Below are 23,731 nucleotides of genomic sequence, written 5' to 3' on the forward strand. Positions count from 1 at the left end.
GCATAGCTCTGTCCTGATAATGTTCTGACAACTGTAGCTCCTGAATTTGGCCAGGAGATGCTGTGATGAGAGGTTAGTTGGTGACTGTGTGTAATAATGGCTGCAGTGTTCGAAATGCCCTCTAAATTTGTGCACACAATTTTTCATCTGCAGTCACAAGAGCAAAGGGGAACATATATATCAGCCTCTAATGACCTGGTCTGCAGGCTTATCCTTTACAGTCCCAATGAATTGTGCCCATAGTCAATTCCGGGTGTTAAATTAAAAGGTAAAATGTATTGCGTGTCATAATGCTGTAGGCTGACATCTTCATAATGTGATGCAACATGGTTGCTCTGTACTCCAAGAGGTTTGGGCTCTCTATGATGAGGGAATGCCCCTTGGCATAGCAATGCTGTCCTTTTAAGAGACAGCAGCCAAGGTCACGGTCAGCAGTTTAAAATGGTGTCTCTGCCTGGGGTGAGTTTTGGGAGGAGACTTGCCAGGCAAATGACATGGAGACCTGGTCAGAACGCTTTGGATGAAGTAAGATTTTATTGCGATGCTTGGTGAGGGCACTGGGAGACCCAGTTCAAGCCCCTGCTCTGACAGAATTGGGGTGGTCTGGGATGAAAAACTCCTTTGAATCAGGCAGGCAGGGACTTTAAACCTGGTCTCCTCCCACCCACCCCCCAACGTTTTTGTGAAAACGTTCAAAAGATTTTCTTGTTCCAACGTGGAATGAAAACAAATTTCGGAACCTCGGGAGGTGCCATGAAATGGAATTGTCGTCCACTGTCAGCTCTCACTGGCATGGCAGAGTGCGCAGTCAACTGTGCGGACACCCTCCCTTCCTTAGCGCTGCTCTGCCTTTTGGGGCTAGGAGCCGCCAGGGTTTCATATTGGTATCGCTCGGCTGGGTGGATGAAATATCTCCAGTGGCTTTGTTCTTAATAAAACCATCTCTTACCTTTCCCTCTCCCCTCTTGCTAATTAGCCACGCTGGGGGCGCTGGAGTTCAGTCTGTTGTACGACCAGGAGAAGAGCTCTTTGCACTGCACTCTCATCAAAGCAAAAGTAAGTGCGCCCTTGGAGCAAAATAAAATGACTTAAGAGTAGGCCGGCCAGCAGAGTCTGATCCGGTATCTTAGGCCCCTGCTCATTCTACGTACACTAGGACATTGTCCTCCCCTGGAAGAGCGTATTTCAGAAATGCCTCTCTCTGTTTTCATATGCTTCCCAAGACTCAGTCTGGCTTCCACCTAATCGAATTCAATGGAACTGAAGCTAGTTCTGCCGCCATCTCTCCCCCTGCAGCCAGGCGACCCACGCAGGCATGACTAACAAGGATGTGTGATATCCATTTCTGTAATAGCTGGGTGCTGGAGGTAACAATAATTCCCTTAAAGGTGAGGTGCAGGATTCTCTGCCCTTCCAGCTCGCTGCAGACTTGGGAGGAGTTAGGATTGCATTGGGCACATCTAAGGTTCCTTCCAGCGCTAGAGCGCTGACTGGTTCTAGAGAGACTCCCCATTCCAAGTGTAGGGAACGTTTCGGAAACCTCTGCTGTCTCTAAAAGTGGCAGAAGTGTTTTTTTTTTTCCAGTGTAGGAGGCATATGTGAGCCCCTGTTCTGCCACATAGGAAAAGGCAGATGGGAGGGTCTTGTATCGCGCCCTAAGAGGTAGCAAGGCACGGGCTCAGTCTGATGGTTAGTGGTAGCAAACTCTCCTGCAGAAGGCCCTCCTCCATAAACTGTCTGTCCCTGGAGATAGCAAGTTACAGCGTGGGTTTCATCATCTGCTCTAGCGTCTCCCTCGCATGGATCTGCTGCAGTAGACTTGGGTAGGCAGGATAGCTAAGCCACAGCCACTTAAGGCCACCAGGTCCTTGAATAGGCAGTTTCCTGTGTGATGTGTCTCTGAACTGGAATCCCTTTGCTGGGGTATGTCGTTAGGAGATGGACGAGAAGAGGTGATTATTTCTTGCAGCAGTTGAGCAGATAATGGAGACCTGAGCCAGCTTCAGAGGCCACATGCCAGGAGCTGGCATCACATGTTTGACTGGAGCCTAGCTGAAGACAACCTATGCCTGAGCATGCAGATGCGTGTTCTGGATAGGAGTGCATCTGAGTGGCTGAGTGCGCTGTAATTACCCACCAGCTTGCTCAGGTTAATTGGTTTCCCACAGCCATCTCATTGGGTTATCGGGATTACTTCTGCCCATGTGCAGCGGGTTGATTATAACAACTGTAACCAGGACAGTTACTTGAGTTACGCTGAAAATAATTGGGGTAGTTAATTCCATCTCCTTTAACCACCTGCAACAGCCATTAGTAACAAGGCTCTCAGAACTGAGCAGGGGCCTTGCAGAGACGTCAGCAGACAAAGTTAAGATGTCAGCCCTTTATTTCCATGATTCCTGTTTGTAATGATTCAGTCGACCTGCCGTTTCTGTTCATGTGATCAGGCAAAATCAGCAACGTTTAGCTGCCATTGAGTGTATGTGCAATGAAACCCCAAGCTACAGCACTGTGAGCAATGTCTGGCTAGGTTCTAAAACTCTACTTTCATTCCTGTTAAAATTGCAAAGCAGAGAAGTCCACAAAATCTCTGAATTTAACAGCACAGATTCAGGTCTGAATACAGAATTTGTTCCTGTCATGAGGTAACACCACCACCTGCTGACATTCACAGATAACGTACCTGACTGCCCGTGCACCCACACCACTTATATCGTATCTACTTAGAGCAGGTGACGTCAGGCTACCCAAAGTACAGCAAATGAATCGATGCTGCCATTCCTCAATATTGCCTGATGGGAACGGGCTGCACTCTGCAGTGAAAATTCCCCAAACCTCAGATCTGACCAACAGTATGATTTCCCATAGCAGTGAACATCTCAAACTGAAACACCTGACTCAGCACTTCTAGAAGATCAGGCCCCTTTTAAGGTGCCTAGAGGTGAGCACCCAAAATCCCTAGTCATGTGGGAAAATGTAGGCCCAAGTGCTTTCTGCTGCAGCCAACTGTGTTTCAGTAGTTTGTGGTGAGGCCATAGGATGGACTTGTATCCCTAATGTCTTGAGAAACAGAGGTAAAGTCCTGAAGCCTAATTCTTCTCCCTGGGTAGAACCCTGGTAGGTTCCTCTGAAAGTAACTGGGGATCCTGCAGGCCTGAGGGGAAACTGATTTTCACATTTCACCAGTTCTGTAAGGTGAATGCCATTGAATGTTTGAATTCCTGCAGGAGGTACTGCTGTCCTGTAGAGAAGGCTGGTAATTCCAGTGCGTAGACATGCTGGTGGTAGTGAAGTGTGCAGCGTTTTCCACTTTGAAAATGCCAACGTGCACCTCTGAACATGCCTCATCTTCTACTGTGTTCCAGCTTCCCGTGCATTTGCTCTCTCTGGAAGAGCCTAATCCTCTTAAGTGTTCAGGAATGACTTTCTGGATAAAGGAGGTCTCTCCTCTTTATGCTAAACATGATGCCCCAGTGGTGTCATTTCAGGCTAGCTCTTCAGCAGCTCCGACCCTTTCGTAGGGGATGAAGATGTGTAGGCAAATCTTTGCTTCTGGAATGTGAGTTTGGAAGCTGGCTGGGGATAATGCAGATCTGTCTGTTAGGTCGCACAAGACTCAAACACAATGTGAGCAAGTCGACAGCAGAAAGTAGCATTGGTCGGATATTTAGAAGCTGAATTTGAAGTGTTGGTTCAGGGTTGGGACTGTTCCGCTTATTCAGAACAAAGAGCCTTGCTTTATCCACCACATACCTTCCGTTCCTTTTATTAATTTATAGTTTGTAATAAACTATTGCTAAATCCTTCCCCTCAGTGCATTTAAAGATGGCTAACCCCCTTTGTTATCTTTTAGGGTTTAAAACCAATGGACTCCAATGGTTTAGCTGATCCTTATGTAAAGTTGCACCTATTGCCAGGAGCCAGTAAGGTAAATATCTATCAATTAATTTGCTTAACTCTGTTACATTGAAACTGTGAACAAAAATATTATGGTACTGCTTTAGAGTGGAGATTTTCCAAAGGACTGAGATGGCTAATTCCCATTAAAATTAATAGGAGCTAGACATTCAAATCCTCTAGGCCGCTTTGGAAATCTCAACTCACAGGCCTAAATATATTCCACATAGAGAGAAAAATCTCCAATGCTGCGTTAATCCTGAGTACTGATATTTTTAAAACTGAAAATAACAATAGCTTGGAAGGAACAAGAGCTGGTCACAAAGGCAGATGCTCTATTGTTGTTTGGAAGTTTGCCTTGGTCTCTCACCTCTGATTTCTGTACACAGTTGCTCCTTGCTGTTATCTAGTATGTGACCTGCTCAAGAAAATGAAGCCTTGGGCCAAGCAACCTTCCTGACGCCTGCGTCTCTTAGGATGAATGGTGCTTGTGTAGACACTGTGATGTAGGTCCAGGAAAATCAGAAGTGTGAAACCTACCGTAACTCAGTAGAGACGAACTGCACTAAATGGTCCGCTATTCCCCGACTCTCTCAAGATCTCACACAGGTCTTCTAGGATATTGCCTGTGCGATGGCTGCTCACCCACATCCAGAAAAAAGATGCTTTCTGGGGTCCACCCAAGAAATGACCGATCTGAACGCCCCTTAACGCCGCTGATGTTCATACCTGGACGCAAACGGATGGGATTGGCTCATTGGGCTGAACTAAAACCCCAGAGCCGAGAACACTTGTTGTGTTGGAGAAGTTTGGATCTGATTGTTTTTTAATCATGTTAATTACGGTGATGCCTAAGGACCCACCAAGAGCGGGGCCCGTGGTGGGAGGCCCTGCACTAACACAGAACAGCAGAGCATCTCTTCCCTGGAGAGTTTGCAGTAGTACTCCTTGCACTGGCTGTTTCTGCAGCTGCTCCTACCCGCTGGAATCTCTGACTGGTTCTTCTCAATCTGGATCTGGACTTTTCTTTGTCTTAGAGCCAGCTCTAGTCTTTTTCTTCTCCCTTGGCACATGAACACAATCAATCCAATTAATCTTATTTACACACCGTGTACCAAGCAGGATCCTCCTCCACCTGATGACTGGCTTCTGATGCCCTCTTTGCTGTTAAATAGGACCTTTCCCTTTGTCCCATTGAAGTCAATTTTGTTATTAGTGGAGAAAAGTGCTTATTATTGTAAGGATATCAGTATCTCCTTAATTTTGGATGGAAATGAATAAGACACTGGTGAATAGGGAGAGGAATAGTTCGGCCTAATGGTCTTTGTTAATGGATGAGTGTTCCCTGATTTCTGAGAGAGGGTGTTTTTTCATATTGCCTTCAGTTTTGCATTTTTCACAGCAGCCTTGCAGAAGCAAGCAGCGTACAGGACATCTCGAAAGACTAATACCTAGTTAATGAGCACAGAGAAGCTTCAGAGAAGGTGACATTGTTAATGCAATGCAAAACATCTGACACAAATCTAATTATTACTGGAGTTTGAAAGATCAATTTTACTTTGAAGGTTTTGTGTGTTCTAATTAGAACAGTGAAAAATATCCACCAAGTGAGGAAATGCTCCAATTATTTTATTCGTGAAAGAAAGCTCTGTAAACTCTCGCTCCCAGGACCAGCTGAATTGAATTCAGTGGAGAAAACTTCTGGGAAGAAATGGACATTGTTGGCCCACTGGCTAACAAATGTCTCTTCTGTTTGCTGTGGGGATTCAAAGATTTTTTTTTCCTCTCTCTCAGGCTGAATTATACTCAAAAGAAATGACTGAGGTGCCAAACTCTTTCAAAATAATGTTAATAAAAAGTTTGTAATTTACACTTGTGCACTTTTTGGATCAGATTGGCTCAAACACCAAAACAAAAGAAACATTCCAGCACACCCACAAAATACAGTGAGCAAAATCCATCCCTAGTGTAAGATCTGAGTAGTCTATGTCCCCAATGTTTTAGGCTAGTCTTCCTTTCTCATCCTTTTTCTCATACATGGGAAAAAAATTCTCCAGTTAGAAGCATCTGGGATCTTGTTGTTGGCTTTAGGTGCCTCTGTTGATCCAATTCTCATTCATGGTGTATTTTTCTACTTTGCAACAGTGGAAGGAGGCTACTAATCTTGCCCAGGCAGAGAAGCCCAGACAGATGTGGAATCTTGATTTAGTAGGAATACAAATTTTCCCACGTGGCACAAGAGCTAAGAAGCCAAAACTTCACTAACTTGAGAATCAGTTAATTTTCTGTTTGTACAAGGGCTGAATTGGCTGAGAGTAAGTAAATATGAACAAGTGAGGGAGAGAGAGAGACAAGAAAGTTCTGCTTAGGCTTTTCATTTATTTTAGGCCACCAAGTTCATTTTCCAGTGGGCTGTGCCTGACCACCTAAACTGCCATGGCATGGTAAACACCACAAACTTCCTTTAGAAGAAGAGGCCATGTGCATCTGGGTCAAATTATGAGGATTGGAGTTTGACTCTTAAATGAGACTAGTTTGGCAACCCTGGTTTACAAACATTACTTAAAAATATTAAAAATGTTAGGTTAGATCCTGTAATACTTTGCTTGGGTGAGTGGTCCCCAGTGAAATCAAATACAGGGGAACCGTGGGACTGCTCATGTGAGGAAAGATCACAGGATTGACCCACTGTTTGCATAATGCTTGACCCGGGACCATTTTAGGTGGCAGACAGTGTGTGAGATTAGTTCTTTTGTTTTGATTTTTGAAACCCAATAGTCAAACAAATTGAGGACCAAGACCCTGCGCAACACTCGCAATCCCATGTGGAATGAGACCCTGGTGTATCATGGCATCACGGATGAAGATATGCAAAGGAAAACACTCAGGCAAGTTGAAGACAAAATCCCAGTGTCTTACACTGGGGATTACAGTGGATGAGAAGCTGGGTATGAGTCAATAGTGTGCCCTTGTTGCCAAGAAGGCTAATGGCATATTGGGCTGCATTAATAGGAGCATTGCCAGCAGACGGAGGGAAGTGATTCTTCCCTTCTGTTCAGCACTGGTGAGGTCACATCTGGAGTATTGTATCCAGTTTTGGGGCCCCTACTACAGAAAGGATGTGGACAAATTGGAGAAGTCCAGCGGGGGGCAACAAAAATGATTAAGGAACTGGGGCACATGGCTTATGAGGAGAGGCTGAGGGAACTGGGCTTATTTAGTCTGCAGAAGAGAAGAGTGAGGGGGGATTTGATAGCAGCCTTCAACTACCTGAAGGGGGGGTTCCAAAGAGGCTGGAGCTAGGCTGTTTTCGGTGGCAGATGACAGAACAAGGAGCAATGCTCTCAAGTTTCAGTGGGGAGAGGTCTAGGTTGGATATTAGGAAAAACTTTTTCACTAGGAGGGTGGTGAAGCACTGGAATGGGTTACCTAAGGAGGTAATGGAATCTCCATTCTTAGAGGTTTTTAAGGCCCTGGCTGGGATGACTTAGTTGGGGTTGGTCCTGCTTTGAGCAGGGGGCTGGACTAGATGACCTCCTGAGGTCTCTTCCAACCCTAATCGTCTATGATTCTATGAAAGTGCACTGTGATGGGGAACTGGGTGCACCTTCTGCACAGGGGTGAGTGTCATTCCCTGCTGCAGCACTTAAAGTTAGCGACCTTTGCAACCCTGTAAGAAATTGGGCAGAAGTAGAGGTGAATGAAAAACATTCGAAGGATCAGTTTTCCATCAGAAAATGCAGCTCAATCAAAACTGCAACATTTCCTGGGGATGTCGATATTAGATGACATTTTTGATGTAAGAAAGTCTTAACAAATTGTTTAGAGGAAGTCAAAGTGAAACATTTTGACATTATCGTTTTTTATTTCCTTTAAACTTGTGTACTATTATATTTTAAATAATGTCTATTTAATATTACATATTTTATATTCTATTTTGACATTTATTAAAATGAAACGTTTTTACCTTATTGAAACTAGATGTTTTCACATTATTCTAGCAAAATGTTACAATGATTCTGAATTGACATTTTTCAGAATTTCCATTCCACAGGAAATTTCAGAATTTTGGCTTTTTGTTCTGAACTGGAACAAATTAAAAAATGTCAGAATTTCTTGAGGAATGGCAATTCTGTTTTCCAACCAGCTCTGATCAGAAGTTAAACTGAGGCTGCTAGATTTGGCAGGGATCTTAGATGTGAGATTTTTAGGCTTTGCTGTTTACATTCCTCCCGCAAACAATTTTTTTGGGTCGCATAGCACAGAGTCTGAGCTGGGAAATCCTCCAGCCCATTCAATATTAGGTCCTTTTTCTTATTTAATTCAGGATCTCGGTGTGTGATGAAGACAAATTTGGCCACAATGAATTTATCGGTGAAACTCGAGTTTCTTTGAAGAAACTCAAATCCAATCAGAAAAAGAACTTCAACATCTGCTTGGAGAGAGTAATACCGGTAAGTCTCGTGAAGTTCTGCTATGTTGTCATTACTTTTGGTGCTCAATATAAAAGTAGCATTCAATGGGCTTTGGAGTGACAGTGAATTTGAGACTCCTGAGTGGCTATGTGACCTGTGAATATGAAGGTGTCTGGGAAGGTGTTCAGAACCTGAGGGCCAGTTTGTGGTCTCAGTTGCGGCAGTATAAATATGAAGTAATTCCATTGTAGGCCATCATGGAGATCAGAATCTGGTCCAAGCACTGCCTGGCCTGCTGGTGTGATAGGGCAGTTCTTCAGTGCATGGGGCATTCTGTTTCCTGGACTAGCACAAGTCTAATTTATAAGATATTAACCCCCCTGCCCCACAAGAACATCCTGTGATGTGGGCAAAGGGCAAAACTCTGCTCTTGGATCCGCATGCTGACTCTTGTACCCTGGTCTCCCAGAGGGAGTTCTGTAAATGTAGGAAGAGCAGTGTAACAGAGCTGAGATCACTACTTTAGGATTTAGAGTAGCAGCCGTGTTAGTCTGTATTCTCAAAAAGAAAAGGAGTACTTGTGGCACCTTAGAGACTAACAAATTTATTAGAGCATAAGCTTTCGTGAGCTACAGCTCACTTCATCGGATGCATCCGATGAAGTGAGCTGTAGCTCACGAAAGCTTATGCTCTAATAAATTTGTTAGTCTCTAAGGTGCCACAAGTACTCCTTTTCTACTTTAGGATTGAGAGCAGATTTTTGCCCACAGGCTTTAAACAATGAAAACTAGGCAAATTGCTGAGGTAAGATCACTAATAGTTCTAGCAGGAACCTGTCTGAGCAGCCTATGTGGAGTTCCAGCATGTCCTGTCCAACTGTTTAAAACTAGAGGAGGAACCCTAGGTAAAGGACTGACCCATGACCGAGTAGCATATTGCATGCTCCTGTGTACAGCTTTGGAGGTGAAGTGGAATATGCGTGGCTTTCTTCCCTAGAAATAACTCATGTGGATGCCCACAAGCTGCTTTAAATAGTTCAGTGGCCTGTAGCTCTCCTGACAAAACAGCACCCTGCAATCCAGTATCCTACCACAATTTTTCAGAAGGGAACTTAGGTGAGAAGATTGATTACATGGGTAGGGAAAAGATTGCACTCCTGTGTGCGTGGAATAGATTCAGATCTATGGCTCTGGCCGTCGGAAAATAGGAATAAAGAAACTCTTGAAGTTCGATGGGTGGATAGAAGCCACATCATTTGCTGAAGAGCCTGTAGGTGTGTGGGACAAATTCACAGTCTCCCGTTCCCTGTGGCACCATGGCTTAGTTTGACTTGTTGGGTGTGTGCATGAATATTGTTTCTGTAGGGAGAGACCTCTCTCTGCCTGTGGAGTTATTAAAGGGAATCTCTCTTTGTTCCTATTCCAAGATGAAGCGGGCTGGAACGACCGGTTCCTCTCGCGGGATGGCACTGTACGAAGAGGAGGTAAGATCCTGTGCTGCCCATGCTCCTCTGGCTCTGCTTTCAAAGGGCATCCTTAGCTAAGGGTGAGAGGCACCATTTTCTATCCTTTTGGTGCCAATAGTGAATGATGGATTTTTTGTTTTATAATCCCACTTCCAGAGCCTGTCAGCCATTTCTTACAGTGCAGGGCCATAGTGAGAGTCATGCTCTAGGTGTCACAGCGCTGCAGTCGGAGATGTGTTTGCAGCATGTGCTGACATATCCGCTCTCTGTAAGCTAGTTAGCTCGAGCGCTGGTAGCAGTCAAGCACCGGCAGCATGGATTACCGCTGGAGTACATAGCCAGTGTCCTGGGTGGACTTGTACATACTGCCCTGCCGCAGCTTTACTGCTATTGGTACTCGAGCTAACTAGAGTGATGCTATCTTGGGTATAGCTACACGTACTGGAATCCTGTCTCTGATTGCTGTGTAGACGTACCCGAAGAGTGCACCACTTCCCGTTATCGGCCTCTTCAGTGAGTAATAGAATTGCTCTCCTGATGCCCCCAGTATAGAGCCAGCTGGGGTGTGGGATCCCAAGGTCATTCCTGAGCCCAGGTCTGTCACGGGGGAACCCATGATGCTACCGGTTGGGTGGGATGTGCATCTCTCTCTAGTGCAGGCTCAAACGTATAGTCGTGGTGCTGATGCGAATATTGAAGGTGAGTTTCTTTGACTGCTTTGCAGGCCTGGAGGACTCAGGCATTTCCCCCATGAACCGTCATGTTTTTCCTGTTTGCCGTGTGACAAGAGGGGAGGGTTAGTTAATGGTTGTAGAAGGAGCAGCCGAAGTGCCAGGTGGGAGGTGGAAATGTTACAAGTGCGAACTCTCTCCCTGTTCTGCCTTCAGAGCATCTACTTGCAAATGCCCTTTCAGATTGTAGGTTCGTTCCAACCTGAACCTGAAACTAAAAGTTGCCACATGTGACCCGCCCAGACAAAGCGAAACTAGCTAAAACTTTCTTGCAAGCCATTGAACAGGGTCTGCCGAGTTTAACCTAACTGACACATACAAACCTTTTCAATCCTTATTGAATATAAAAATAGACTCATAATAACTGGACGTGGCTTTGGCACATTGTATTGGTCACCTTCAGAAAGTAGGTTCCTGTGTTTAAACATTTCCTCGCCTTCCTCTGTAATCTCTCGTGGTCCCTTTTCAAGCTTTTCCCTTAGTCATTTCCTCTTTCCCACACAATGAATTATGGTGAGTCCCTATCTCCAATATTCCCGTGTGGGTGTGTTTCTGGTCTCTCTTATCCCAGTCCCCACTCATTCCTCTGGCTTCCTCTTGTAGGTAGACCGTGGTGGTGATGTGGAAGAACGAGGAAAGATCCTTGTGTCCCTCATGTACAGCACCCAGCAGGGAGGCCTGATTGTTGGCATTGTCCGTTGTGTCCATTTAGCTGCAATGGATGCCAATGGATACTCGGATCCTTTCGTTAAACTGTAAGTTAGAGCCCAAAAGTTCTGATGTGTTTGTTGTGTCATCATGCGGGGAGCAAAGTCCATGATGGAGCGTGTGCAAGGAGGGTTACCTTAAAGCCTGGTTATTGTCAGAGGAATAACGCTCTGTTAAACACGGTGGCTTCTAATTCTGTAATGTACCCGTTCCGTGAATTTCACTGACCGAAATGCATTTTAACTGGCATTATCGCTGCAAAGCCCATACAACACGGGAAGGGTAAAATGGATTCTAGACAACTTCACGCAAAACCAATGACATTGTCAGCTGACCTGTAACTGCAGGCTCTTTGGGATTTCAATGGGGCATGCTGCCATTCACGTGGCGCAAATACACACACACTAAGTGGGCTTCTGATGCGCCTCTTCCAGGCGCATTCCAAAGTAATTCCAAACTCAGGTTCTGATTCTTCACTCCTCAAGACACAGCAGTGTAAAATGGCTGTAGCAGAGTGGAGAATCAGACGCTCAATAGCAGACCCATTGGGATTGAAGTCTTGATAATCGTGTGGTATAATACACAAAACAATCTCGCCATTGACTGTGGGGCATGGCGGTACATACGAGATTCGCTGTTCATCCCTGCTGCCCAGATTCTGATCTTCCCATGCCCTTGCCACAAGCAAAGCCATGCTGGCCTTTACTGCACTTCATGCTGGTGATGCCTCACTGCATCTGGAAATATGCATTTTTTTAACAATAATTCAATCTCTGTACAGCTGACAGTTACATGGGACACTGCAAGAGGCAGGAAGAACACAGTGTGCTATTCACATTCTCAGCTCACTGCAAAGTCAAATGACATGTAATTAATTTGTAAACTGGGAAAATTTTAATTTGAAGCTCTTAATCTGGAATAGATATTCCACAGTTATCCTTTCAGGCTAGAACTTCCCTCTACACCTAAACCACATATATATTTTTTTCCCCTGGTCATTTTCCATTTCCTTTCTCACCTTACAACAAGAACACTTTCCTTCTAAAAAATGAAATAAAAAACACTGATAACCCCTGCCCATAGCGATCCACAAGTCTTGTTTGCAAAAAAGAAAAGGAGTACTTGTGGCACCTTAGAGACTAACAAATTTATTTGAGCATAAGCTTTTGTGAGCTACAGCTCACTTCATCGGATGCATCTTGTTTGCTGTTAAACAGAGTTGAATGTTTTTCCTCCAATGTCATGCTTTATTCTCTCTCATGCTCTCCAAATAGAACACTGAGATTTTTACTTTCAAAGGTAACTTAAACAAAGATTTAATTAATACAAACTGTACAATTTAGCATTGTGTTTGGATTGGACTGTTAGACTGAGCTAATTGTTCCATACTTATAAGTAAAATTAATTCAGTATGCTAATCTGTGCTTCATTAAATGCTAATTGATTATCAGCAGTAGTTGGTTTTTTTCCCAAGTCTCTCTAGACTGGTTTGAATTTGTGCACTCTTGAAATTCTCAGGAGCAGAGGCACAATAGAATAGCTCCCCATGGAGGTTAAAAGCGTGGTTTGGCATCGTATAATAACCAACTTGTCTACTACTTGTCAGTGTCATGATTATCTCAGCCTCTCCATGCTTGTAGCCCTCACTAGCATCAGTCAAGCTCTTTTCGACTTGTATGTGTATTTCCAATTTAGTCCCTTGGGCATTTCAACACTCCTCCAGCCATTTCTTTCATCATTGCAATTTTCCATCCAAGTGCCTTGTGAGAAAATTGTGGAGCAGGTTACCAATAAACTGCCTCCGTGTGATCTCTTCTACAAGCTTGTACTACAGCAGATCCAAGTGAGAGGAGTGCTAGCTATTTGGATTTAGCATGATTCTTTTTAAAGGTTGTCTTTCTAATCTAAGTACCACCAGTGCATCTATAGAGAGATTTATGCTGAATTCAGTAACTGGTGCAAAGTGAATCGTCCTAGTCTTAGACTGAATGATCTGAAACAGGTTTTTTACTCATTTTGTGATTTTTATAAGTTTTAGCTACCTTGGCTATTGTTTTTCCAGTCCAGAAACTCCTTTTTCTTTAATGTGCAAGCTGGCTCTGTTCATTTACTTCACTTCAATTCTAAGCTGCTTTATATTTCTCCTAGTTGGCTGAAACCTGACATGGGGAAAAAGGCCAAGCATAAAACTCAGATTAAAAGGAAGACATTGAATCCTGAGTTTAACGAGGTAAGGATGGATCCCCTTTTTTAAATGGTCCAAACTTTTAATTCTTCGTGCGTGTGAAACACAAGGCATTGCCAAGCAACAATTGCTCTTTCAGGCTCCTTTCTGTCTTCAAACTGTTCAGGGCTATTTCTGAAATAAATGAGTACAAAGTTAATCACCACCTATGGAGGATAGGATTATAATTCAAAATGATCTGGACAACCTGGAGAAATGGTCTGAAGTAAATAGCATGAAATTCAATAAGGACAAATGCAAAGTACTCCACTTAGGAAGGAACAATCAGTTGCACACATACAAAATGGGAAATGACTGCCTAGGAAGGAGTACTGTGGAAAAGGATTGGGGGGTCATAGGGGACCACAAGCTAAATATGAGTCAACAGTGTAACGCTGTTGCAAAAAAAGCGAACGTCATTCTGGGATGTGTTAACAGGAGTGTTGTAGGCAAGACACGAGAAGTAATTTTTCCGCTCTACTGTGCGCTGATTAGGCCTCAACTGGAGTATTGTGTCCAGTTCTGGGCTCCACATTTCAGGAAGGATGTGGACAAATTGGAAAAAGTCCAGAGAAGAGCAAAAAAAAAAATGGTTAAAGGTCTAGAAAACATGACCTATGAGGGAAGATTTGAAAAAATTGGGTTTGTTTAGTCTGGAGAAGAGAAGACGGAGAGGGGACATAACAGTTTTCAAGTACATAAAAGATTGTTACAAGGAGAAGGGAGAAAAATTGTTTTCTCTAACCTCTGAGGATAGGACAAGAAGCAATGGGCTAAATTGCAGCAAGGGCAGTTTAGGTTGGGCATTAGGAAAAACTTCCTAACTGTCAGGGTGGTTAAGCACTGGAATAAATTGCCTAGGAAGGTTGTGGAATCTCTAGCATTGGAGATTTTAAGAGCAGGTTACCCATACACCTGTCTGGGGTGGTCTAGATAATACTTAGTCCTGCCTTGAGTGCAGGGGACTGGACTAGATGACCTCTTGAGGTCCATTCTAGTCCTATGATTCTGTGAGTCACGAATCTGGGCAGCCTAATTGAAGTGTTTGATATTTTGGCCTTATCACCTTGATCAGGGAGAAATATACATGCTAGATTAATCTCAATAATTCAGTGTCCTCTCCCCCTCCGAGAGAGCGAGTGATCTAACTAAATCATGCAGAGTATGATTATTTGCTAGCATTTTATTAAATCTCTGTGCAGTCTTTTAAATAAAGTGTGCACAGTAAGCTTTAGAATGTAATGCTTCCTTAGATTCTTCTCTTACAGCTGGGTTTTTGGTGTAACTTTAATACTTTGTGTGCTTTCCAGGAGTTTTTCTATGACATAAAACACAGTGATCTGGCTAAGAAATCACTGGACATATCGGTCTGGGATTATGATATTGGCAAATCTAACGATTATATCGGTGAGTTACAGGTCTGTCTACTCTATGCTGATGGATGGGAACAGGGTGTTTCCCTACAGTGACTCTGAGGTCACACAAAGAAAAGGAGTACTTGTGGCACCTTAGAGACTAACAAATTTATTAGAGCATAAGCTTTCGTGAGCTACAGCTCACTTCATCGGATGCATTTGGTGGAAAAAAAAAAGGGGGTTTTTTTTTTGTTTTTTTTTTTTTCCACCAAATGCATCCGATGAAGTGAGCTGTAGCTCATGAAAGCTTATGCTCTAATAAATTTGTTAGTCTCTAAGGTGCCACAAGTACTCCTTTTCTTTTTGCGAATACAGACTAACACGGCTGCTACTCTGAAATGAGGTCACACACAGCGCCAGGTCAGAGGGGCCGAGGCAAAGGATTGCTGACAGTTGACCGGCTCTGCTTGGGAATCCAGAAGTGGCCAAGGTGCTGGGTGTGATTAAAAATGGCAGGCACTTCGGCGGAGAGGGTGCTAAGAATGGGTCCGGCTTATCGGAGCGTGGCTGCAGACTCTGTGCCACAAAGTGCTCTCTCTGTGTTTGGTGATTTTAAATGACTCACTTGACTTTAGGTCCTCTTCAGTGCTCTGAAATACAAAGAAGTTCCCTTTTAAGCATTGAAGTAGGACCTCATGGACAGCAGGTCCGGAGATTCAATTGCGACTCCTCATGTTGCACCCTTGTATAGAGGACCTGGGCTCACAAGCGGATTCTGCTCTGGGCTGATTTTATAAAATTTGCCCATTTGACCCCTTTTTTTGGTCGGCACTTTTTTCGAACTCTAACTTGGTGGCCCAGCTCTAGGTCAGAGTAACCTGGAGCAGGTAAACTTCAGGCCAAATTGTGGCCTTCCCGTAGGTGGGGGCCTAGACAGCTCGGCGCTCAGCCATGTGCATTGAGCAGGGAGGAGCCAGAGTTTAGTCACGTGAAGGAAGGGAACGGTGGTATCAATAGTGGCATGGCACCCTGCCCCTCTTCTGCCTGCACCCTGTACACAAATATCAAAGTAGCTGAATGCGTCTATGCCGCTTCTGTATCCCAGCAGGATCACTCCACAGGAGGAGCTTCTCCAGCTACTGCTACAGCGGCAGAGAACTCTAATGTGCATCTGAACCTCCACCCTACTTCCATTGGGTTAAGCCAACAATAACAGGAGGAGGGGTTGTAGGATGAGAACATGGTTTGAAAAACTAAATATTTAGAGTTAGGCTCTTCAGAACCCCTAGCGTCTAACCCTGCCCTGCTGTCTAGGCTGTCCTGTGTGGAGGGGTGGGGTGAGGGTCTCTCACTTGGGCTCCATTTTAGAGGAGTTTTGATCATCCGTGATGCTGCCTCTATTTTGTGCTGACTAGAAGACCCCAGTCTCCAGAGCTTGTCAGTCTGGGACCTTTTGCCAGCATTAAATGCACATGAAATTTTAAACTGGGGAGGAAAAAAGAAATGCAGAAAAAAGTGGCACTACGGAAACGGGTAATTGGAACCCTGGTGTTTTCTTTGACTATCCTGCCTGCTTCTTTCCTCCAGGCGGATGTCAGCTGGGCATCACCGCCAAGGGGGAGCGTTTGAAACACTGGTACGAGTGTCTGAAGAATAAGGATAAGAAAATTGAACGCTGGCACACTTTACAAAACGAGAGCCATGTTGCAAGCGATTAAGGTCCCCAGCACCAGTCTCTCTGAAGTACACGTCCTCTGCCAAGTCACAGTGGATTCCTGATGTCTGTCTTCCGAAGCCAATGCTATACGCCTTGCCTACACCTCTTTGGATCCCAGGCACATTACGCTGCCCTGTCTCCTTGATGCCAGCATTCTCTGTTCGCCGTTCTCATCCCAAAGAGCAACCTGGATTTTGTGTGTTCAAATCCATTTCTGACTAGTGCATCATTCTGATGTATGATTTTGTCAAGCAATAGCCACACACTGCGGATTTTCATTTGTCTTCATTTCTCACCAGTCTAACCTGCATCATAATATTGCTTCCTATTCTGTTTGTTGAAGATATTTGTTCTTGAGGAGGTGTTTCACTTGGGTGCTCATTGTTCTGTCCTCATTAACCCAAGTGTGTTTATTTTTATCTCTGCATGTCTCTTTCCACTCCTCTCATTTTCTCTTCGCCAGCTAAAATACTTTTAACATCAGTTCTGTCTGTTGGGATGCACAGTCATTGAGCCTACCATATTATTATTGCTTTCAGCATGTGGTGCGGGAGCAGTTTGAAAGTTGGTATCACAGCATCGGACAGCTTAGTTCATTTGATATCAATACCTCAGTTGCAATAAGCAAAAGACTGTTTGTTCTGCATTTCCACAGATATAATCTGGAGAGTACTAGGTATTTGGCTTCTTTTCCAAAGGGAACATTTTTGCAGTGTATAGAGCTAGCAAACGGGGTGGTAAATACTTTTGAGTTTTCACAGCAAGGACACTGAGTATTATGGCATTTAAATAAATAACTGGAAATAGAGAGCCACCTTCTGCATGGTCATTTTGGAAACACCAGATTTGAGTTTTGGTTTGTTTCTGACGCAATTAATTTTGGAACTAGGAACCCGCACATGCTCTTACTATAGGAATCCTTCCTTGTCTTAGACTTGCGACCACCTCCCATTCCAGTGAGGATGGCTACATAACCTAGCAAATAGATGTATTTTGGGGGCTGAATTTGTTAAGCTCTCTTGAGACAATATTTCTGTTTCATAATAATTTAATAAATGTTCATTTTACCCACCTGCAGATGGGAAAACATTTTCTAAGGAGTTGATGTGTTTAAGTATTTGTTTTCCTTTTAAAATACAATACTTAACGAAATTATCTGGGACAGTTAGTGGTCTTCCAACTTCAATTTTCTGGTGGGTTTCCTTTTATTATTGCACAAAAGAAACATTTGCTTCAATCTGCTTAATTTATTGATGCTTAAACATCTGCTTAATTTATTGTTTGTGGGTGTTTTATTTCATATCAACAAAAGGAGGGCCGACAAGCTTTTGAACTGATTTTGATCTTTTTGATACCAGTCTGATCCAGCTGCTGTTTTTTACAACCTTCAAGCATAGCAATGTCAAGATTAGTACAGTAAGTACTCCTGGGCTATATGGTCACTCAGCGACAAACTTAGCACGCGAACCAAAACCTAAAGACCTAGGTTCAGGCTGTCACCCCATGACTCTTTTGCAGGCTGCTACTGTCTCTGCTCTGGTGTGGTGTTGTGTGGTGTGTTGTGAATGGAGTTGTCCCTCAGAGTCCATACGTTTTTTATTTTGATGAGTTATTTTCTTACTCTTGGCTTTTTTCAGTGGAATTTAATAGTACTAGTCATTTGCTATGATCATCTTTATAAAGCTTTAACTTCACAGACAGAGGGGAAAATCCAACCCTCTATCCTGCATGAAGGTTTCAATGCGCTGTCACCGTACTGTATTCCTGTGATGTGCTTTTATACAGAAGAAACTATAGGTTAGTAATTCTCCTGCCTGGAGTCCTTAGCTTTCTTTACCTGCTGTTTCTTTTAGAGCCTTGAGACCGTGGGGGCAGTCCCTGCAAGTGAAGGAAGTGCATTGCTCAACTGAATAACCCCACTCTTGCCACATCACCAGATTGTGAGCCCTGCGCATGTCTTCTGAGCTGCTGTTCTAGTTTGTGGATTGTTTCTTATCCTCTTGTGCAGTGTGATTTGTTTACACTCATAGAACATAGGTATATAGCGTTACAGGGAGTGTTGGCTCCTGCAATCATTTAAATGTCAATAGGATAGAATTGAGATAAGTTGCTCTATCTCTCTCCAAGGGGAATAAAGCTCAATATTGTTTGCACTGTTGTGATGAAAACCAACAAAGGCTTTCTGCTCCCTCAGACCACCCGTCCACACAACACTGCAGGATGCTGTCGCTTTGGGCCAAATCACTGCAGCTCACAGCAATGGGCTGTTGCACCATCGATTTGATAAGGGATCACATCCAGACCTGGTGCATGTCCCCTCCCTTCTTTTGACGGGCAGGTGGCAGTGCTAATGTTTATGTTGCCTTCTTGGGTTCCCCTTCCCGCTCTGACTGCCCCTCTTTCCCCAGCTGTGATTTCAGAGGGACAGTCTTTTCTCTGCCTTGCATAGCAGGTGGGTCCGTGCGGTGGGCATTTTATTTTTCATTCAGGTCAATCCAGAGCATTGGAGTTGGGCCCACAGTGTAAAGGTCACAGCCTGACCTTTCCCAAGGCCGGGGGACTCGGAGCTGGATTTTCGGCTAAGGAACCTGCACGTCTATTCAGCCCTTCTTTCCTTTTCGAGACAGTAGTGCCATCTGCCCCCTGAGGTAACTGGTGTACTGAACAGGGCATACAGGTCGGGCTCAGCTCCTCCGAGCTAAATCCACCTGGACACTTTTGTTAGGGAGAGTCCACTGAAATGTATAGGAGCCCCGCTAACTTCCTTTCCTCAGATTTCTCTCTGGCACCGCACCAAAGGAGACGACGCCATGCCCAATGCAAATGAATCCTCTCCTCTTCTCAATCAAATCTCCTTCACAAGAGCTGCCACTCATGTCCAGGGGAAGCCGTGCCCATGCCCAGACCTTGGGGCTTATCAGTGTCCTTTGATGTCAATGGAAAGTCTCCCAGTGACCTCAGTGGGTATTGGAACGGCTGTCCCTGTGTATTTGGTAACTACCCTGTGGAAGTTCCTGGATGCCACATTCTCTGTCTGTGCTGGGCTCAGGGGAGAGACAGCAGCCTGTCAGTTCCTGGCTGTAGTACAGGAGTTCCAGTATAAAAACAAACTACGGGTCATAATGCAATGACAGAGCAGCCTTCCAGTGGTGTGGCTTCCTGGGAGAATGTATAGCCAGGCTGTTTCAGGCAAGTTTCTCTTTTTTTTTTTTTTTTTTTTTTTTTGCTGTGGGTAATCACCTTGACCAGGCTCTGCAAGATATAGCAAAACGCAAGGGATAGCATCTTGTTCCAGAGCATCTTCTAGACAGTCCTTAAGGGCTCTTTCTTCATTCTGGAGAGCTTGGTTTTCAGGTCTTCTTGTTGAAGTCGCAGCTCTGTTGCCTGGAAATTTGTGCCTTGAGCCAGAGACCATTCAAACCATCTGCAAAGGTTCCTTCTGGACAAGGGACCCAGCTTCTTGGAGATACCTGCATCAGCCCCTTGAGGGGGGGAAGCCCTCCTGAACTTGGTAATGGAAGAACCTGACCTTACTCTAGGGTTTACGGTTAAGTAGCTGGACTGGTTTACTGTGACCAAAATGTCTCAGGCTAGAACAGGGCAAGTTTGAAGCCTCCTTTGGGAGTAGACAGACTTCCACAGGAAATTGCACTACAGTCATTAAAGCTCATGCTTGATGCCAGGGTGGCCAGTAAAAGACAAGACGGCAGCATAGAAAAGATTTGCAAGGCGGCATAGGGAAATACTCAATCTTTTCCCAGATTGGACACTTTTTGCAGATGCACTTCTGATTGTACAATCCAAATGTCTGGGGAATATGATCACATTTCTATCAGCCTTTTCTGCTTGACCAAGCAATGATGATTATTCAGGGCCTGTCCGCTCTAGTTTGAAGGGATGGAGACAAGGGAATTTGTTTCTGTATTGGTACATTTATTTTTGGCATCTTAGATCCAATGCCCCACACTGAGACACCCTTCCTAATTTATTTCAGAGCAATTTGGCCTGGGGATGGGGGCTGGAGGGTTCAGTGTTTTGAATGCAGTACAGTAATCTCCCCATCCTCTTCCTTTCCATGGGTTAGACTCTCTCTCTTCGGTGTGCATCTTTATTGTTGCTTTCTCAACTCCTTTTAGAACACATGAGCGTGGTTCAGAAGTCAAAGCTGCTTTAAGGACAGAGGAATCCAGTAAGGCAGTTCCTGGTCCCCAGTGAAGTCTGGGTTGTGGACGGCCGTTCGTTGCAAGTAGCTGGAATACCCGGCAATTCCAAGCTGCCGCCGCTGTGATGCAGAATAGAAACCCTCAAGTCCAAGAGCCTCTCTCAGCCATTGGGATCAGTTAAAAGCAGAGGGCCTGTTCTTTGCTGTCCTCATTTACACCAGTGCTAAGAGAGCATAAAACACTAGTGTTTATGTACCTGCTGCCTAGGCATTGTGCACTAGTGCGAATGACAAGACACAGTACAAGGTAACGGAGACCCAGGCCTGGGACATGAGTAATTGCTCTGGGACGCTAAAACTGATTTAGAAATGTGCGAGATCTCAGAAATCCTCTAAAATAGTTAACTCCAGCTCTCTTAAAAGCACGTTTTGCAGAGGAGCTCTTGAGATCAGAGTTCCTGCCACAGCCCTGAAACATTTCTTTGCAAATGTTCACCTAGTTCCCGTCAAGATGTATTTATTTTTCTCTATATTTGGGTAAAGAAATTCTGCCCAGTTTTTTCTAGGCCCTGTGTCAGGAAAGCACTGAATCACTTTCTTAAATCCAATGTGTTCAACTTTAAGCATGTGTTTAAAGTTAGGCACATGCTTAGGAACTTTCCTGAACGAGACCCTAGTGCCCTCCCTAAATTTGTTTGTTTAAAACCAGCTCTGATGTTGTGTGTCCCACTGATGAAATTTATATCTCCCTGAGGCTTAAGCACCTGTTTCCATATGCAAGGTCAGCTTATCTGGCCATTCAGAATAGCTGATCCTTGAAGCCAATGGCAACTGCATCACACAGGGTCATGGCCACAGATTCTCCAGTCCCTATTTCTTTATGGCCAGCTCTGGCTGCATTGTCTCTGTTGCTAGAATAGTCTTTTTTATATTAGGGTGATTGGAGCAGTTCACTGTACTCACTTGTGGTCTCGCTAACCCATTATGCACATCTAGCTTAATTTCTTTGCAATTCGAGTTCAGTACCTCTGTGCCTCTCTGCAATGTTGCTGCTAAGTAACCTGAAGATGTTCTCTTTATCTCCTGCTATCTGTAGCTCTATGCTTTTCAGACTCTCTAATTTTTTTTTAATTAAGGACATATTTCTGTTTCATGTCCTTGGTTCCTAGCCTCATTACCTTGCATTTCTCTGCACAGAATTCCATAAAGCGCTAACCCCTCTCTGCCCCTAGATTACTGAAGTCAAGTGAGATGTTATTGCCTTTGTCCTTTAGACCGACAGCTGCTGCTTTTGGCTCTGCCTTGCTAACTTTTGTATCACTGGCAAATGTTACCATCTCATTATCCTCTGCAAGGCTGTTCTCTTAGGCCATTGAGACGTAAAGTGAACAAAACTGATGCAAACCCTCATACTGATCCTTTTAACTTCCCCTGGCCAGTGAAGACTGCTCCTTCCTTCCATCCCATATTTTTTCGACGCCTGAGTGTCTTCTATATTTTATATCCATTTATTTCTTCACTCAAAGAACTTAGAGGGATATTCACAAGGGCAGTTAGGTGCTCACTGAATTTTAATGGGGGTTGAGTGCTTTGAAAATGTCCCTCCTTCCTTCCTCCTTGTGTTGCACGTCTCAACTATGTACAAAGTCCAAATAAATTATGTCCATAGTAGCCGTTCTAGTTTGAGAATCCAAACTAAAATTGTCAATTCTACCTGTTTTGCTTTTCTGGTCTATTTCTGCCTTCCCTCCCACATTTTCAGTACCTTTCTGAGTGGTAAATTTGAGCATACATGTCTAAAGTGCCCTCAGTCTTTTCTTCAATCTAAATGCCTTTTTTGCCAAATCTATCATTCCCTCCCTATTTTCCAGAGGTTTTATATAAATTTGCCTTTTTATGTTAAGTTTGTAAAAAGTGGTTTGCAAACAAGGCTTAATTTTCAAACTTGGATGCTTATTGTGGGGCATTAATATGAGTACTTAACTTGTCATAGGCATCGAAATAATCTGCATTAGACTCTGTCAATTCAAGCACTCGAGTGTGGAACTGACTTCCTTTGATGCTGAGTGGGGAAATTGGGCTCACAGTATTCATAGGTCTAGCAGTGTCCTATGCTGTAATGTTCTATTATAGAATTGACATCATAATTTAGATAATCCTGATGTGTCAAGGAGCAAAGTTTGAATGGAGATTTTAATTCCTGGGGGACCCCTCCCCACAAAAAATCATCTAAGCAATTCCTTTAAAAGATAAATGGCAGTAAAGCCTTCTTTGTGTGTATACATATAGACACACAGAACAATTAAACAAAGATTGACTTTACCTGGCAACTTCTTACCATCACCTCTCTTAACATTCCCGACTTGGTCTGCTTTACTTTTGAAGAAGTTATATTCAAGTCATATACTTGTTCAAAAAATTTTCCATTGCTGATACCACTTTCTGAGTATTGTGTAAGTCACATTCAATGTCTCCATTTCTCACCCGTTTCTGATTTTTGTGTTGGCGATTTGTGACCTGACCTAGTTTTTGCCTTTGTAAATAAAGCATGCACACATGGCTTGGGAATGGTGCAGGAGCCTTGTCTACTGATGTTTGTGTTCTAACTAGCATGCAGTGATTTTACAGCAAAATGTACGTTTACCAATAATGAAAGAGAAATGTAACACAGAAACTAGAAATACTCTCCAGTCTTCCGCTGCATGCACGTACAAACATCTTCTCTCTTCATGTGATATCTAATAAAGTAAGATTATTGGAAAAAACCTAGACAAGCTTCTCGGTTTTAATTTTACTTCAACAACCTCACTGAAGGAGATTAACTTCAGTAGGACAACCAAATGGGCCGACACCTGAGCTGGCATACGTCAGCATGGCCTCGCTAATCACAATAGATTTACACCCACTGTGGATGATCTGGCTTAATGTGTCTAATGGTAAAATGTCCTGTTCCGCTTCACTGTGAGTTGAGGAACATCACATGTGTCTCAGGAATGGATGTATACCATATTGTGTTAGTGTGGGCTGACTTTCGTGAATGATACGGCTTCAAATCCT

General features: G+C 43.9%; 1 protein-coding gene across 25 annotated transcripts in view; it reads left to right on the top strand.

The window, feature by feature from the left end:
- RPH3A (rabphilin 3A) overlaps positions 1 to 23,439 on the top strand; it is a 115,180-nt gene extending 91,741 nt beyond the window's left edge. For all 25 annotated transcript variants that reach the window (XM_038373840.2, XM_043498113.1, XM_043498112.1 and 22 more), the window contains 9 exons: positions 977 to 1,056; positions 3,854 to 3,928; positions 6,676 to 6,785; positions 8,225 to 8,351; positions 9,739 to 9,795; positions 11,112 to 11,263; positions 13,365 to 13,446; positions 14,751 to 14,847; positions 16,383 to 23,439. In XM_038373840.2, coding sequence (XP_038229768.2) covers positions 977 to 1,056; positions 3,854 to 3,928; positions 6,676 to 6,785; positions 8,225 to 8,351; positions 9,739 to 9,795; positions 11,112 to 11,263; positions 13,365 to 13,446; positions 14,751 to 14,847; positions 16,383 to 16,513 — 911 coding nt within the window. In that variant the 3' untranslated portion in view covers positions 16,514 to 23,439. The remainder of the gene's footprint in view (positions 1 to 976; positions 1,057 to 3,853; positions 3,929 to 6,675; positions 6,786 to 8,224; positions 8,352 to 9,738; positions 9,796 to 11,111; positions 11,264 to 13,364; positions 13,447 to 14,750; positions 14,848 to 16,382) is intronic.
- Positions 23,440 to 23,731: the final 292 nt, after the last annotated feature.

Source organism: Dermochelys coriacea, chromosome 15 (genome assembly GCF_009764565.3).
Source record: "Dermochelys coriacea isolate rDerCor1 chromosome 15, rDerCor1.pri.v4, whole genome shotgun sequence".
Classification (NCBI taxonomy): Eukaryota; Metazoa; Chordata; order Testudines; family Dermochelyidae; genus Dermochelys; species Dermochelys coriacea.